This window comes from Pseudorasbora parva, chromosome 11, assembly GCF_024679245.1.
Source record: "Pseudorasbora parva isolate DD20220531a chromosome 11, ASM2467924v1, whole genome shotgun sequence".
Lineage (NCBI taxonomy): Eukaryota > Metazoa > Chordata > Actinopteri > Cypriniformes > Gobionidae > Pseudorasbora > Pseudorasbora parva.
In genome coordinates, this window is record NC_090182.1 from 46,489,080 (window position 1) to 46,505,546 (window position 16,467).

General features: G+C 38.6%; 1 protein-coding gene across 4 annotated transcripts in view; it reads right to left on the reverse strand.

The window, feature by feature from the left end:
* The window catches only part of LOC137093296 (amyloid beta precursor protein binding family B member 2), a 66,393-nt gene that overhangs the window by 33,381 nt on the left and 16,545 nt on the right, over positions 1–16,467 (reverse strand). For all 4 annotated transcript variants that reach the window (XM_067458130.1, XM_067458131.1, XM_067458128.1 and 1 more), the window contains exons 5-8: positions 16,177–16,280; positions 16,032–16,092; positions 12,596–12,715; positions 7,883–8,010 (exon numbers count right to left, since the gene is read on the reverse strand). In XM_067458130.1, the coding sequence (XP_067314231.1) occupies positions 7,883–8,010; positions 12,596–12,715; positions 16,032–16,092; positions 16,177–16,280 (413 nt within the window). The remainder of the gene's footprint in view (positions 1–7,882; positions 8,011–12,595; positions 12,716–16,031; positions 16,093–16,176; positions 16,281–16,467) is intronic.

The following is a 16,467-nucleotide window of genomic DNA, read 5'->3' on the forward strand; positions in this document are numbered from 1 at the left end:
CACGCACCCCCGCGCTCGAGCGGACGCGTCGAGTATAAACGAGTCTTAAAGCTACACTGAAGTTTGATAAATGCAAGTTAATTCTTCAGTTCGATCTTTGTGTGCTAAAGGCTCATGAGTTCCTGTAGAGATAGCGATACACAATCTCCTTTTTTTGCCAAATAAATGAAAAGCATGTCATCAATGTCTTCTCTCTCGCTGTATCAAAATATCACTTTCCTCAGAGATGGTCAAGCTCAGTTTGTGCATGATTCGGCTATGATATAACAATTTTTTTTTTAAATACTGTATCATAAATTGTGGATAATTAATATATCATATGCTGAAGTACATTTCTGGATTAAAAGAAAAAAACAACAAGAACCGTACAGAACGGAAAACCGTGAGCCTAAAACCGTGACCCTAAAACCGTGAGCCTAAAACCGTGAGCCTAAACCCGTGAGCCTAAAACAGTGACCCTAAAACCGTGACCCTAAAACCGTGAGCCTAAAACAGTGACCCTAAAACCGTGACCCTAAAACCGTGAGCCTAAAACCGTGAGCCTAAAACCGTGAGCCTAAAACAGTGAGCCTAAAGCCGTGAGCCTAAAACAGTGAGCCTAAAACAGTGACCCTAAAACCGTGACCCTAAAACCGTGAGCCTAAAACAGTGACCCTAAAACCGTGAGCCTAAAACAGTGACCCTAAAACCGTGAGCCTAAAACAGTGAGCCTAAAACAGTGACCCTAAAACCGTGACCCTAAAACCGTGAGCCTAAAACAGTGACCCTAAAACCGTGACCCTAAAACCGTGACCCTAAAACCGTGAGCCTAAAACCGTGAGCCTAAAACAGTGACCCTAAAACCGTGAGCCTAAAACTGTGACCCTAAAACCGTGAGCCTAAAACAGTGACCCTAAAACCGTGAGCCTAAAACCGTGACCCTAAAACCGTGAGCCTAAAGCCGTGAGCCTAAAGCCGTGAGCCTAAAACAGTGACCCTAAAACCGTGACCCTAAAACCGTGAGCCTAAAACCGTGACCCTAAAACCGTGAGCCTAAAACAGTGACCCTAAAACCGTGACCCTAAAACCGTGACCCTAAAACCGTGACCCTAAAACCGTGACCCTAAAACCGTGAGCCTAAAACCGTGACCCTAAAACCGTGACCCTAAAACGTGACCGTAAAACCGTGAGCCTAAAACCGTGAGCCTAAAACCGTGAGCCTAAAACCGTGAGCCTAAAACAGTGACCCTAAAACCGTGACCCTAAAACCGTGACCCTAAAACCGTGAGCCTAAAACCGTGAGCCTAAAACCGTGAGCCTAAAACAGTGACCCTAAAACCGTGAGCCTAAAACAGTGACCCTAAAACCGTGACCCTAAAACCGTGACCCTAAAACAGTGACCCTAAAACCGTGACCCTAAAACCGTGACCCTAAAACCGTGACCCTAAAACCGTGAGCCTAAAACCGTGAGCCTAAAACAGTGACCCTAAAACAGTGACCCTAAAACCGTGAGCCTAAAACCGTGAGCCTAAAACCGTGACCCTAAAACAGTGACCCTAAAACCGTGAGCCTAAAACAGTGACCCTAAAACCGTGAGCCTAAAACAGTGACCCTAAAACCGTGACCCTAAAACCGTGACCCTAAAACCGTGACCCTAAAACAGTGACCCTAAAACAGTGACCCTAAAACCGTGAGCCTAAAACCGTGACCCTAAAACTGTGAGCCTAAAACCGTGACCCTAAAACCGTGACCCGAGCCGAACCATGGGTTTAGTGAACCGCCGCCCCTGATATGCTCCTAAAACACAATCATCCGCTGCAGTTTGCATCCGTTTTATTTATTGCTTTTGGTATTTATTTAAATGCATTTTTTTAAACAGACTGAGAGTCCATTGCTTTTATTGTTTTTGGTTGTTTTGTTCATTTATTGTGGTTATTTAAAATGTTTTCCGTTTTCAGTGTTAAATAGTCTTTAGAAATTAAAGTTTATTGATCTTTGAAAAGGTGTGCCTGCATTTTTATGCCATTATCATTATTTTAGATGAAAATGGCTTCAGAACGACAATATTATCGTTTACCGCAATAATTTCTGGGCCAATTTATCGTCCAGCAAAATGTGTTATCGTGACAGGCCTAGTCAGCGTTCATGTCTGTGGTTCATCACGAGTTTACGCTCTTCACTCCTGCATTTAGATGCGACTGTCACTCAGAAACTCTGCGGTGTGTGTGTGGCTTTCATGTGTCTGGCACTGAATTTCACCATAAATGTCATGAACTGAAGCTCTGAGGAAACTACACAACACACTGACACACTCACAGGATCTCCGCCCGTCTCTGATCTTTACCTGCACATGAAGAGACCTGAGCTGATGTGGTACGTGTGTGTGTGTGTGTGTGTGTGTGTGTGTGGTCTCAGAGCCCCAGCGATGAACCCATTCTGTCTGTCTGCTCACACAGAGAAATTAAAGTTTCCTGACACACACTCATGGAGAAAAGCACTTTTCAAAAGAGACTCTGGGGGGAAGCTGTGGTGATGATTATGATTATGAGGAATCTCATTATATATTTAACTCGCACTGTTAAACTAAACACCAACAGTAATGATGAACATTAAACACATTTACAGAGCAGCCTATCTGACAGATCATCTGTTGTTGTCGAGGACAGCGTGCTGCTACTTTACCAAGTGATCAGACACTTTCCAACATAAAAGAGCTGAAAATAATCACACAGATGCACACTGAGGGAGGAACTGATCCACATCTAACACCTAGCAACCACAAACAACACCCTAGCAACCACATAGTAACACCACTCTGTGATGAGTTTTGCTGCTCACATTCAGTTTGTCTTTTTAGGAGCTTCTGTTCAATATTGGTTTGTCGGGTTTTACTATCATCACACACAAACACACACACACACACACACTCTCTCTCTCTCTCTCTCTCTCTCTCTCTCTCTCATACTCTCTCTCTCATACTCTCTCTCTCATACTCTCTCTCTCATACTCTCTCTCATACTCTCTCTCTCATACATACATACACTCCCACACTGTCTCTCTCTCACTCACTCACACACACACACACACACACACACACACACACACACACTCTCTCTCTCTCTCTCCAACACACACACACACACACACACACACTCATACATACATACACTCCCACACTGTCTCTCTCTCACTCACACACACACACACACATACACACACACACCAGACACTCTCTCTCTCTCCAACACACACACACACCACAATCAATCACTGCCTCTTTCTGTCCTTTTCCCAAAAGATTGTGATTGTTTCAGCATGTCATTAATATCCATCGCCTCCATACAGACCCTCAGAGACTCACACACTGACTGGATTATGCTCACATTTGCAGAACAGCAAAAGTCATAAAACATTTACACACACACACACACAGGCTCACACACACACACTCCATCTATCTTAATGTAATTTTCCTTTGCATTTCTCCTTTACTTGCATACTTTTGCGTCCAATACCTGAGTACTTTTATACATACACTGCACAAAAATCAGTATTACATTCAGTATATCAGTATCGTTAATAAATATTCGTCTAGCCCAAACGAGCACATACAACAGACTTACTTTCATTTAAAACTAACTATAATGGCAACAGACTAACACACACATGAAGACCCAATAAAGCTGACAATTGTCCCCAAAGTAAAACAGTGCATGTAAACAGCAGCAGTGCGATGCAGCAGCGTGTGTGTGTGTGTGTGTGTGTGTGTGTGTGTGTGTGTGTGTGTGTGTGTTACTCACACTGATGTCACTCATCAGCATCCAGCCGCACTCTGGATCATTACTCCCATCGCAACGACGACCAGCATCCAGCACAAACACACAACCTCCGCTCTCTCGTCTCTGATCCGTCCCTCAGCAAACACACACCGCTCTGAGAGCCAAACCCACCGAAAGACCCTACACACACTCTCTCGCTCTCTCTCGCTCTCTCTCTCTACCTCTCTCTAGAAGAGATGCTGCTCACATCAAGTGGAAGAGAGAGGAGAGAAAGAAAACAAAGCAAACTCGCCGTGCTAAATTAGAACAAATAGAAAATGAAAAAAATAAAATACTTGCTGTCAGAGAGATAAACAGAATAAAACACACGTAAGAATGTTTCACTATCGGTGTAAAAAAATTATGCCACAAAAAGAGGGAGGAGTTGACCACTCTCTCTCTCTCTCTCTCTCTCTCACACACACACACACACACACACACAGTGTGCTCCATCCATATATAGACCTGTGACTTCATCGCTACGATCCCACGTGTTCACAGACACACAAAGTGCTGAGTGCTCCAAATATAGCGCAATGACTTCATCAACCCAAAGACACTCATGCATATTGTATAGAATAGAAAAAACGTGTGTGTGTGTGTGTGTGTGTGTGTGTGTGTGTGTGTGTGTGTGTGTGTGTGTGTGTACACTTGTTTATATAAAAAATTGCCAGCGGTCGCAACAATGTAAATGGATCATAAACATACTAAATTATGCTTTTTTGAAAATGTGAAAATGTAAAAATGCAGACTGTTTCCTGTGGTTTAGGGGCAGAGGAAGTGTGTGTGTGTGTGTGTTTGTGTGTGTGTTTCTTTAAAAGCAATAAAAAAAATAAAAAAAAATCGTTTGCTCTCTTTGCTCTGTGTCTGTCATTCTCTTTCGTTTCAAATTTTAATAATAAAAAAAAAAAATTGGGATAATTTTACATTTACATCTCCGTTTTGTAGTATAATAGTGTGAGTAGTGTGTTCACTGATACTTCCACAGACAGAATACCGGACAATGCACTAAATGAACTTCATACACTCGACTGCCGCAGCTTTAATAACGTGAGGGACGGACATCAGACACCATTGGACAACAACATTCATCCACTACACAGCTGAGTTCACAGTGCATGATTTGGGCACAAGCGGTGTGTTCTTTCAGTGCTAAAGTATGTAATGTCAGATCAGCCACTGGAGCCACGGTCTGCAGCGACACCTGCTGGCTCAGACTGGTACTGCAGCTCAAACCACAAAACCAGTCATAAGGGGCAGTTTGGTTAAATTGAGATTTATACATAAATAAATCATCTTTCCATTGATGTGTGGTTTATTACGACAGGACAATATTTGGCCGAACGATTTGAAAATCTGGAATGAGAGGGTGCAAAAATATGAAAGTTGTCCAAATGAAGTCTTTAGCAATGCATATTACCACTAATAATACATTTTGATATATTTACAGTAGGAAATTGAAAAAATATCTTCATGGAACATGATCTTAATATCATACTGATATTAAATTATACTAAATCATGCATCTTCTACTGGTAGTAAAGTGTGTGGACTGTTTTAGAGTACGTGTGCGTGATTATATTTTGGTATTAGTGTAGTTTATGTTCTATAACATGTTAAATGACATTAAAAGATCATAAAAATGGGTTTATACAAATATTTTGTTGGCGAGATTTACCCATAAAATGCATGAAGCTTCAACCGACCGATAATATAGTGTAGAAAAATCTCAAATGCCTTCAGAAACAAACATGAGGATTGACATCCGAAGCCTTGCTATCGTCAGTGGATTCTCTCCCTGTCGTTCTGAGAGACCGGAGTGAGGGAATCAATGAGCGAGTCTGACCAGAGGAACCTCCGTCTGTCAAACACACACACACGTGAAGCGAATCGGTCACACGGCAGAGAGAGCAAGAGAGAGAGACAGAGAGAGAGAGAGAGCTGTAATGTCTGCATCTTTCCAACACGTCTTAGCCATTACCACTGAGACACGAGCACTAAAGCTTTCATCTCCCTCAGGGGACGGAGAAAAGAGAGAGAGAGAGAGAGAGAGAGAGAGAGAGAGAGAGAGACGCGCTGGTACATTCATCACAGAATAACACACACCCTACTCTACTGCACACTACTCGTGCTCTCACTCCTGCAGTATGTGATAGGAATTATCTAAAATCTGTGCAATAAACCACTGCAGTAGACGCATACTGTATCCCACAATGCACTTCACCTCATACTATTATTTCTGCAGTATGCATACCGTCTTTATGCACGATAAACGTAATCGTACAAAGCATACACATCCAATATAATAACAATTAAAGCCGCAAGTAGCGATGAAAGGGCCCTCGCGCTTGGGGATATTTAAGCGGATAAATATAAGAGAAAAGTAGCAACGTCTTTTTTTATGTGCCACACTTTGTGTTGCCAGCTTTGACTATAACTGAATATAGGCATGTAGATGTGTTCAGGCCTGGACTATTATTAAATATGTGAAGTTTGGGGCAGATTGGACATTGTATGCCTAAGTTACAGCAACTTCCTGTTTCGTGGCATAAATCGCAAACATTAGCACTTAAAGGGGTACCTCAGCGCTGGGAAGATGAAATTTAATCTGGGTCATTAATGTAGTAGAAATGTGAAATTATTTTTGAATGTGGTGCCTTCTAGACTGAGAGAAGACAGAAAATGTATTTTTGTCTCATGGGGATGAAAGACTACAATTCCCAGAATGCTTCGCTGCCCTGTGATGCCACTCCCAAAGTCACCGCTACTGGATTACTGTGACTGAGTTGGAGAAGACACTACCATTAAAAACTGAACGTGTGTGTTCAATATAATGAGAGAGTCGCCGCGTGAGTATCACAGCACTGAGCACTAACTGCAGGAGTGAGATAAATGAGCTGATGAGCTCTCGTGATGACAGCTGAGGTAATCGCGACTACACTCACGGCATACATTCACAACGCGAGTTCAGTCTGGCGCGTTTCAGTTCATGCCTTTGCAAGCTTAACTTTTATAGAAATTAATTTGAGAAGTTAAAAGACTTCCATTGCTCACCATAGCTCCGTTTAAATGAGTGACTGTAGCTGCGCTGAGCTCTGAGTGTGATCTCCATCCTCATGAGCAGGTTCAAAACATGAAGAAATAGCTCCCTCTGCTGGCTGTAGTCTTTAGCCTTTGGCCAAACATTCCTCCGATGATGCAAATATCGTCAATTTGCGTCATAGGAGGAATTTTTCCAGAAATAAAATGCATAAATCTCTCATCTCAGGGGGATATGAGGGGGGAACGCACAATCATTTGAAAATACTCCAGGGTTTCTACTGATACACAGCCATATGCTAATCGCTGAAGTAACCCTTTAAAAAAAGCCAAATGTTGTATCATTGAATGCGTTTCTGGGAGTGAATTACAGTGTAAAGCATGCCATTTCCTGTTTCCAGCAGGGGGCGCTTTGACTAACTTAATATAGGCATGTAGATGTGTTCAGGCCAGGACTCTTATCTTATCAAACGTGTGAAGTTTGAGGCAGACTTTCAGACTTTGAAACATCAGACTTTGTGAGGCCGCCACAGACACACTCTTCAGTGAAAACTTCAAGACACTCTTCAAGACCTTCACAATTTAACATCAGCAAGCCCTTACGATTAGATGGACCAAATATGATGATGATCTGATTAAATCTGTAGGAGGAGCTCATTAAAGTACAACATCTGGAAATGGTAAAAAATGCTAAAATGTTATATCTCACTTCCTGTTGGTTTTCAGATTTTGCTACCAGGGTCTTTTTTGTAGGTATTGGTCTGTTACATGTGTCTACCGAATGTCATAATCATACCTGAAACTTAGCGCAAACGGCGCATAATTGAAATTTTGTAGGTGGCGCCATCGAGCCATTTTGCCACACCTAATTCTGAAACCCATATCAGAGAAGAAGAAGAATAGACTGAGCAATCACAATAAGGTCCTCAAACCATCGGTCTAATGATCAAATAAGCCTCCTGCATTGTAAAAAGTGTCATGTCACCATCACAACACCAGCAAGCATATGATGGAGTAGCAAAGGCTTGAGGGAAAGTGTGCCTAACCTGCTGAGGCCCCGCCCCACTCCCCACACGCGGATGCAGCTGATTGGCTGAGAGTGCAGGAGGGTGTGGTCAGTGGGGTCGATGAGGCTGAGAGTGACGTCCTGCAGAACCAGCAGCATCTTCTGCCTCTGAGCGTGAGGGGAGAGAAGTGTGAGTTTAATAATGAGATGTTATTAATGAGATGAGATGTTATTAATGAGATGAGATGTTATTAATGAGGTGTGATGTTATTAATGAGGTGTGATGTTATTAATGAGATGTGATGTTATTAATGAGATGTGATGTTGTTAATGAGATGTGATGTTATTAATGAGATGTGATGTTATTAATGAGGTGTGATGTTGTTAATGAGGTGAGATGTTGTTAATGAGGTGAGATGTTGTTAACGAGATGTGATGATGTGATGTTATTAATGAGATGTGATGTTATTAATGAGGTGTGATGTTAATGAGGTGAGATGTTGTTAATGAGATGTGATGTTATTAATGAGATGTGATGTTATTAATGAGGTGTGATGTTATTAATGAGATGTGATGTTATTAATGAGATGTGATGTTATTAATGAGATGTGATGTTATTCATGAGATGAGATGTTATTAATGAGATGTGATGTTATTAATAAGATGTTATTAATGAGATGTGATGTTATTCATGAGATGAGATGTTATTAATGAGATGGGATGTTATTAATGAGATGGGATGTTATTATTGAGATGAAATGTTATTAATGAGATGAGATATTAAGAACATCACATCTCATCTCATTAATAACATCTCATCTCATTAATAACATCTCATTAATAACATCTCATTAATAACATCACATCTCATCTCATTAATAACGTGATGTTATTAATGAGATGTTATTAATGAGATGAGATGTTATTAATGAGATGTTATTAATGAGATGAGATGTTATTAATGAGATGAGATGTTATTATTGAGATGAGATGTTATTAATGAGATGAGATGTGATGTTATTAATATCTCATCTCATTAATAACATTTCATCTCAATAATAACATCTCATCTCATTAATAACATCTCATCTCAATAATCTCATCTCATTAATAACATCTCATCTCATTAATAACATCTCATTAATAACATCTCATCTCATTAATAACATGATGTTATTAATGAGATGTTATTAATGAGATGAGATGTTATTAATGAGATGTTATTAATGAGATGAGATGTTATTAATGAGATGAGATGTTATTAATGAGATGAGATTATTGAGATGAGATGTTATTAATGAGATGAGATTATTGAGATGAGATGTTATTAATGAGATGAGATGTTATTATTGAGATGAGATGTTATTATTGAGATGAGATGTTATTAATGAGATGAGATGTTATTAATGAGATGAGATTATTGAGATGAGATGTTATTATTGAGATGAGATGTTGTTAATGAGATGAGATGTTGTTAATGAGATGAGATGTTATTATTGAGATGAGATGTTATTATTGAGATGAGATGTTATTATTGAGATGAGATGTTATTAATGAGATGAGATGTTATTAATGAGATGAGATGTTATTAATGAGATGAGATGTTGTTAATGAGATGTGATGTTATTAATGAGATGAGATTATTGAGATGAGATGTTATTAATGAGATGAGATTATTGAGATGAGATGTTATTATTGAGATGAGATGTTGTTAATGAGATGAGATGTTGTTAATGAGATGAGATGTTATTATTGAGATGAGATGTTATTATTGAGATGAGATGTTATTAATGAGATGAGATGTTATTAATGAGATGAGATGTTGTTAATGAGATGTGATGTTATTAATGAGATGTGATGTTATTAATGAGATGAGATTATTGAGATGAGATGTTATTAATGAGATGTGATGTTATTAATGAGATGAGATATTATTGAGATGAGATGTTATTAATGAGATGAGATGTTATTAATGAGATGAGATGTTATTAATGAGATGTGATGTTATTCATGAGATGAGATGTTATTCATGAGATGGGATGTTATTAATGAGATGGGATGTTATTATTGAGATGAAATGTTATTAATGAGATGAGATATTAAGAACATCACATCTCATCTCATTAATAACATCTCATCTCATTAATAACATCTCATTAATAACATCTCATTAATAACATCACATCTCATCTCATTAATAACGTGATGTTATTAATGAGATGTTATTAATGAGATGAGATGTTATTAATGAGATGTTATTAATGAGATGAGATGTTATTAATGAGATGAGATGTTATTATTGAGATGAGATGTTATTAATGAGATGAGATGTGATGTTATTAATATCTCATCTCATTAATAACATTTCATCTCAATAATAACATCTCATCTCATTAATAACATCTCATCTCAATAATCTCATCTCATTAATAACATCTCATCTCATTAATAACATCTCATTAATAACATCTCATCTCATTAATAACATGATGTTATTAATGAGATGTTATTAATGAGATGAGATGTTATTAATGAGATGTTATTAATGAGATGAGATGTTATTAATGAGATGAGATGTTATTAATGAGATGAGATGTTATTAATGAGATGAGATTATTGAGATGAGATGTTATTAATGAGATGAGATTATTGAGATGAGATGTTATTAATGAGATGAGATGTTATTATTGAGATGAGATGTTATTATTGAGATGAGATGTTATTAATGAGATGAGATGTTATTAATGAGATGAGATTATTGAGATGAGATGTTATTATTGAGATGAGATGTTGTTAATGAGATGAGATGTTGTTAATGAGATGAGATGTTATTATTGAGATGAGATGTTATTATTGAGATGAGATGTTATTATTGAGATGAGATGTTATTAATGAGATGAGATGTTATTAATGAGATGAGATGTTATTAATGAGATGAGATGTTGTTAATGAGATGTGATGTTATTAATGAGATGAGATTATTGAGATGAGATGTTATTAATGAGATGTGATGTTATTAATGAGATGAGATGTTATTAATGAGATGAGATTATTGAGATGAGATGTTATTATTGAGATGAGATGTTGTTAATGAGATGAGATGTTGTTAATGAGATGAGATGTTATTATTGAGATGAGATGTTATTATTGAGATGAGATGTTATTAATGAGATGAGATGTTATTAATGAGATGAGATGTTGTTAATGAGATGTGATGTTATTAATGAGATGTGATGTTATTAATGAGATGAGATTATTGAGATGAGATGTTATTAATGAGATGTGATGTTATTAATGAGATGAGATATTATTGAGATGAGATGTTATTAATGAGATGAGATGTTATTAATGAGATGAGATGTTATTAATGAGATGAGATGTTATTAATGAGATGAGATGTTATTAATGAGATGAGATATTATTGAGATGAGATGTTATTAATGAGATGAGATGTTATTAATGAGATGAGATGTTATTAATGAGATGAGATGTTATTAATGAGATGAGATGTTATTAATGAGATGAGATGTTATTAATGAGATGAGATGTTATTAATGAGATGTGATGTTATTAATGAGATGAGATTATTGAGATGAGATGTTATTAATGAGATGTGATGTTATTAATGAGATGAGATATTATTGAGATGAGATGTTATTAATGAGATGAGATGTTATTAATGAGATGAGATGTTATTAATGAGATGAGATGTTATTATTGAGATGAGATGTTGTTAATGAGATGAGATATTATTGAGATGAGATGTTATTATTGAGATGAGATGTTATTATTGAGATGAGATGTTATTAATGAGATGAGATGTTATTAATGAGATGAGATGTTGTTAATGAGATGTGATGTTATTAATGAGATGAGATTATTGAGATGAGATGTTATTAATGAGATGTGATGTTATTAATGAGATGAGATGTTATTAATAAGATGAGATGTTATTAATGAGATGAGATGTTATTATTGAGATGAGATGTTGTTAATGAGATGAGATGTTATTATTGAGATGAGATGTTATTATTGAGATGAGATGTTATTAATGAGATGAGATGTTGTTAATGAGATGAGATGTTGTTAATGAGATGTGATGTTATTAATGAGATGTGATGTTATTAATGAGATGAGATTATTGAGATGAGATGTTATTAATGAGATGTGATGTTATTAATGAGATGAGATGTTATTAATGAGATGAGATGTTATTAATGAGATGAGATGTTATTATTGAGATGAGATGTTGTTAATGAGATGAGATGTTATTATTGAGATGAGATGTTATTATTGAGATGAGATGTTATTATTGAGATGAGATGTTATTAATGAGATGAGATGTTATTAATGAGATGAGATGTTATTATTGAGATGAGATGTTATTATTGAGATGTGATGTTATTAATGAGATGAGATGTTATTAATGAGATGAGATGTTGTTAATGAGATGAGATGTTATTATTGAGATGAGATGTTATTATTGAGATGAGATGTTATTATTGAGATGAGATGTTATTAATGAGATGAGATGTTGTTAATGAGATGTGATGTTATTAATGAGATGTGATGTTATTAATGAGATGAGATTATTGAGATGAGATGTTATTAATGAGATGTGATGTTATTAATGAGATGAGATTATTGAGATGAGATGTTATTATTGAGATGAGATGTTGTTAATGAGATGAGATGTTATTAATGAGATGAGATGTTGTTAATGAGATGTGATGAGATGTTATTAGCGGCTCACCCTCGTCTCTCTGCGCCGCTGCAGCTGCTGAATGCAGTCTCCGACCACCGTGCCGCTTTTCCCACAGAGCAAATCTGCGTCTCGCACCTCCAGCCAGCCCAGATAATGCACCCAAAACACCTGCAAAACACACACCATCAGACTCCATCTCAAACTCCTGTCTTAAAGGGATAGTTCATTCAAAAATGAAAATGCTGTCATCATTTACTCGCCCTCATTTCTTTCTTCTGCTGAACACGAAAGAAGATATTTTGAAGAATGTTTGTAGTCAAGCAGATAGAGTAACCATTCACTACCATAGTAAGGGAAAAAATACTATGGTAGTCAATCTGCTTGGTTACAAACATTCTTCAAAATATCTTCTTTCGTGTTCAGCAGAAGAAAGAAACTCATACAGGTTTGGAACAACATGAGGGCGAGTAAATGATGAAAGTTTTCATTTTCGGGTGAACTATCCCTTTAAGCCTATAAATCCTACACTTCTACAGCCTGTAAATGATCTGATAAACCCGTCTCACTCCATCTTCTGCACTCCTTCTGTCTTTCAGTGTGACTGGCCAAGAGTCCTCCTTCAGTGTCTTTCTGCTGTTAAATCTGACTGGATTTCATCAAGTAAACGGGAGGATAACTGATATTGTTCGTTATATTTCAGCTGGACTGAAGCAGATTGACTTGATTATCCACACATCATTTATTATAAAAGCCTCAAATATGATCTTCAGGTCTATTTGTTCATCTGATGACAGACAGATGAGCAAACAGACCAGGGCCCAGTTTTTCAAAAGTAATCCAGTGGGATTTCAGATCACAGATCAAATCTTGGAAATGTGTTTTTCAAAAGCAAAAGAGGGATTGCGAACTAAGATCAGAGGATGTAATCCGATCCTACATTTAATCTGGATGAACCCTGCCCTTTGGGTTTTTCAAAACTTTGAACTCGGTTTGGGATCTATTTGATCCAAAAACAGGATTATCCTGATCCCATCAGAAGGGTGGATTCAGTTGTGATTTTGCAAACCCTGGAAAAAAGGATTTGGTAATCCTGAAATTTGGTATTTGGATCACAGTGATCCTATCGCATGTCCCTTTAAAAAACTGGCATAAAAATAAGATGGATCAGATGATCCTGAATAGCAAAACATGGGATTTATAAATCCGGATCAATTTGATCAAGATAAAAAAAAAGAACTGATGATCATATTTGTATTGCATTGCATTATATGTTTTAAAACTACAGCGCTTTGATCATAAATGTAAACATTAAATATCTTACTAAGACATTTTATTGGCAGATACTGATATTTATATGCATTTAATGTATAAGTATCTGCTGTAATGTTATAAAGATCTCATTGATTAATATCTTTTTATTGATATAAATAATGCAAATTGCATATTTTTGCTCATGTTTGTGGGTGTCTGTAGCAACTTTTTAGCCTGGATGCAGCTGAACTCAGCCCCGCCCCCAGCTGAACTTAGCCCCGCCCACAACATCTGAGCTCGGGCAGTTCGGTCTGGACTTGATCCATAGACGAGTAATTATGCCTGAACAGAAACTGACCAATGAGATTATCAGGGCGGGCTTTAGACGATGATGGACAGATGATCAACAGAAACTGACCAATGAGATTGTCATCGTCTAAAGCCCGTCCTGATGGACAGATGATGACGGACAGATGATCAACAGAAACTGACCAATGAGATCATCAGGGCGGGCTTTAGCCGATGACGGACAGATGATCAACAGAAACTGACCAATGAGATCATCAGGGCGGGCTTTAGCCGATGACGGACAGATGATCAACAGAAACTGACCAATGAGATCATCAGGGCGGGCTTTAGCCGATGACGGACAGATGATCAACAGAAACTGACCAATGAGATCATCAGGGCGGGCTTTAGCCGATGACGGACAGATGATCAACAGAAACTGACCAATGAGATCATCAGGGCGGGCTTTAGCCGATGACGGACAGATGATCAACAGAAACTGACCAATGAGATCATCAGGGCGGGCTTTAGCCGATGACGGACAGATGATCAACAGAAACTGACCAATGAGATCATCAGGGCGGGCTTTAGCCGATGACGGACAGATGATCAACAGAAACTGACCAATGAGATCATCAGGGGCGGGCTTTAGCCGATGATGGACAGATGATCAACAGAAACTGACCAATGAGATCATCAGGGGCGGGCTTTAGCCGATGATGGACAGATGATCAGCAGAAACTGACCAATGAGATCATCAGGGCGGGCTTTAGCCGATGACGGACAGATGATCAACAGAAACTGACCAATGAGATCATCAGGGCGGGCTTTAGCCGATGACGGACAGATGATCAACAGAAACTGACCAATGAGATCATCAGGGCGGGCTTTAGCCGATGACGGACAGATGATCAACAGAAACTGACCAATGAGATCATCAGGACGGGCTTTAGACGATGACGGACAGATGATCAACAGAAACTGACCAATGAGATCGTCATCGTCTAAAGCCCGTCCTGATGGACAGATGATCAACAGAAACTGACCAATGAGATCATCAGGGCGGGCTTTAGCCGATGACGGACAGATGATCAACAGAAACTGACCAATGAGATCATCAGGGCGGGCTTTAGCCGATGACGGACAGATGATCAACAGAAACTGACCAATGAGATCATCAGGGCGGGCTTTAGCCGATGACGGACAGATGATCAACAGAAACTGACCAATGAGATCATCAGGGCGGGGGGAAAAAAAGGTGTTTGGGGGGTAAAATGTGTGTTATTTTGGCAAGGTTGCTGCTAAAATTCATATTCCTGGGTAGTCGTTTCAACCCGCGGACATAGAAAACAAACGGCGGAAAAATCACAGCCCAATGGAGCATCAGACTCATATCCTGACTAGAGCCGAGTATGACCACGGCAGGCTAGCAACTTGCAATTATTACAATTATTAAGTATTACATTATTAATATTATTTAATTGTGATTTCTGTGATTTTGTCATCCTTCGTCATTATTCTACTTCTTCTTTAATTGATTTAGTTTTTTCGTTTGATCTTTATTTGTGATGTCTGATGTTTTGGTGGTCACTCTTCATGTGTCAGTATTTGTCAGTGATCTGCAAATGAAAGATCTGGTCTGATCTGGCTATGATGGGCTGGTCTGGTCTGGTCTGGCTATGATGATCTGGTCTGGTCTGGTCTGATCTGGCTATGATGATCTGGTCTGATCTGGCTATGATGATCTGGTCTGATCTGGCTATGATGATCTGGTCTGGTCTGGCTATGATGGGCTGGTCTGGTCTGGCTATGATGGGCTGGTCTGGTCTGGCTATGATGGGCTGGTCTGGTCTGATCTGGTCTGATCTGGCTATGATGGTCTGGTCTGGTCTGGTCTGGTCTCATCTGGCTATGATGAATAGTTGGTGAAGAGCAGGATAATTACCTCCGAGTCCAGGTCACTGATGGGTATGACGGTGTCTGCCGGGGCTGATGGGACTTTCGCTCTGGAGAGGATAAAACCAGCATGTAGCTTCATTCCCGTGTCTGTGTGTGTTAAACGTAACATTATGTACAGGCGAGGACTTTACCTGTGGTTGATGAAGCTGTACGGGCCGCCATGAGCTCCTAAACTCTCACGGTTCATCTGCCGCTCTCTCTCTCGCTCGCGGGAGTCGCGTGTCTCTGTCAGGTCCTGTAAAGAACGTGTGTTCGGGTTTCAGAAAACATTCACTTGCTTCAGCGTAAATTAAAAACTTTGCAGTGAATTCAATTCATAATAGTCACTGTTAGGGTTGAAAATATACATTTTGATTCGCAATCGATATTGATGCGTGAGAGAAGCGTCACTAAACATCATTTGTATCTCCTGCCATCCAATA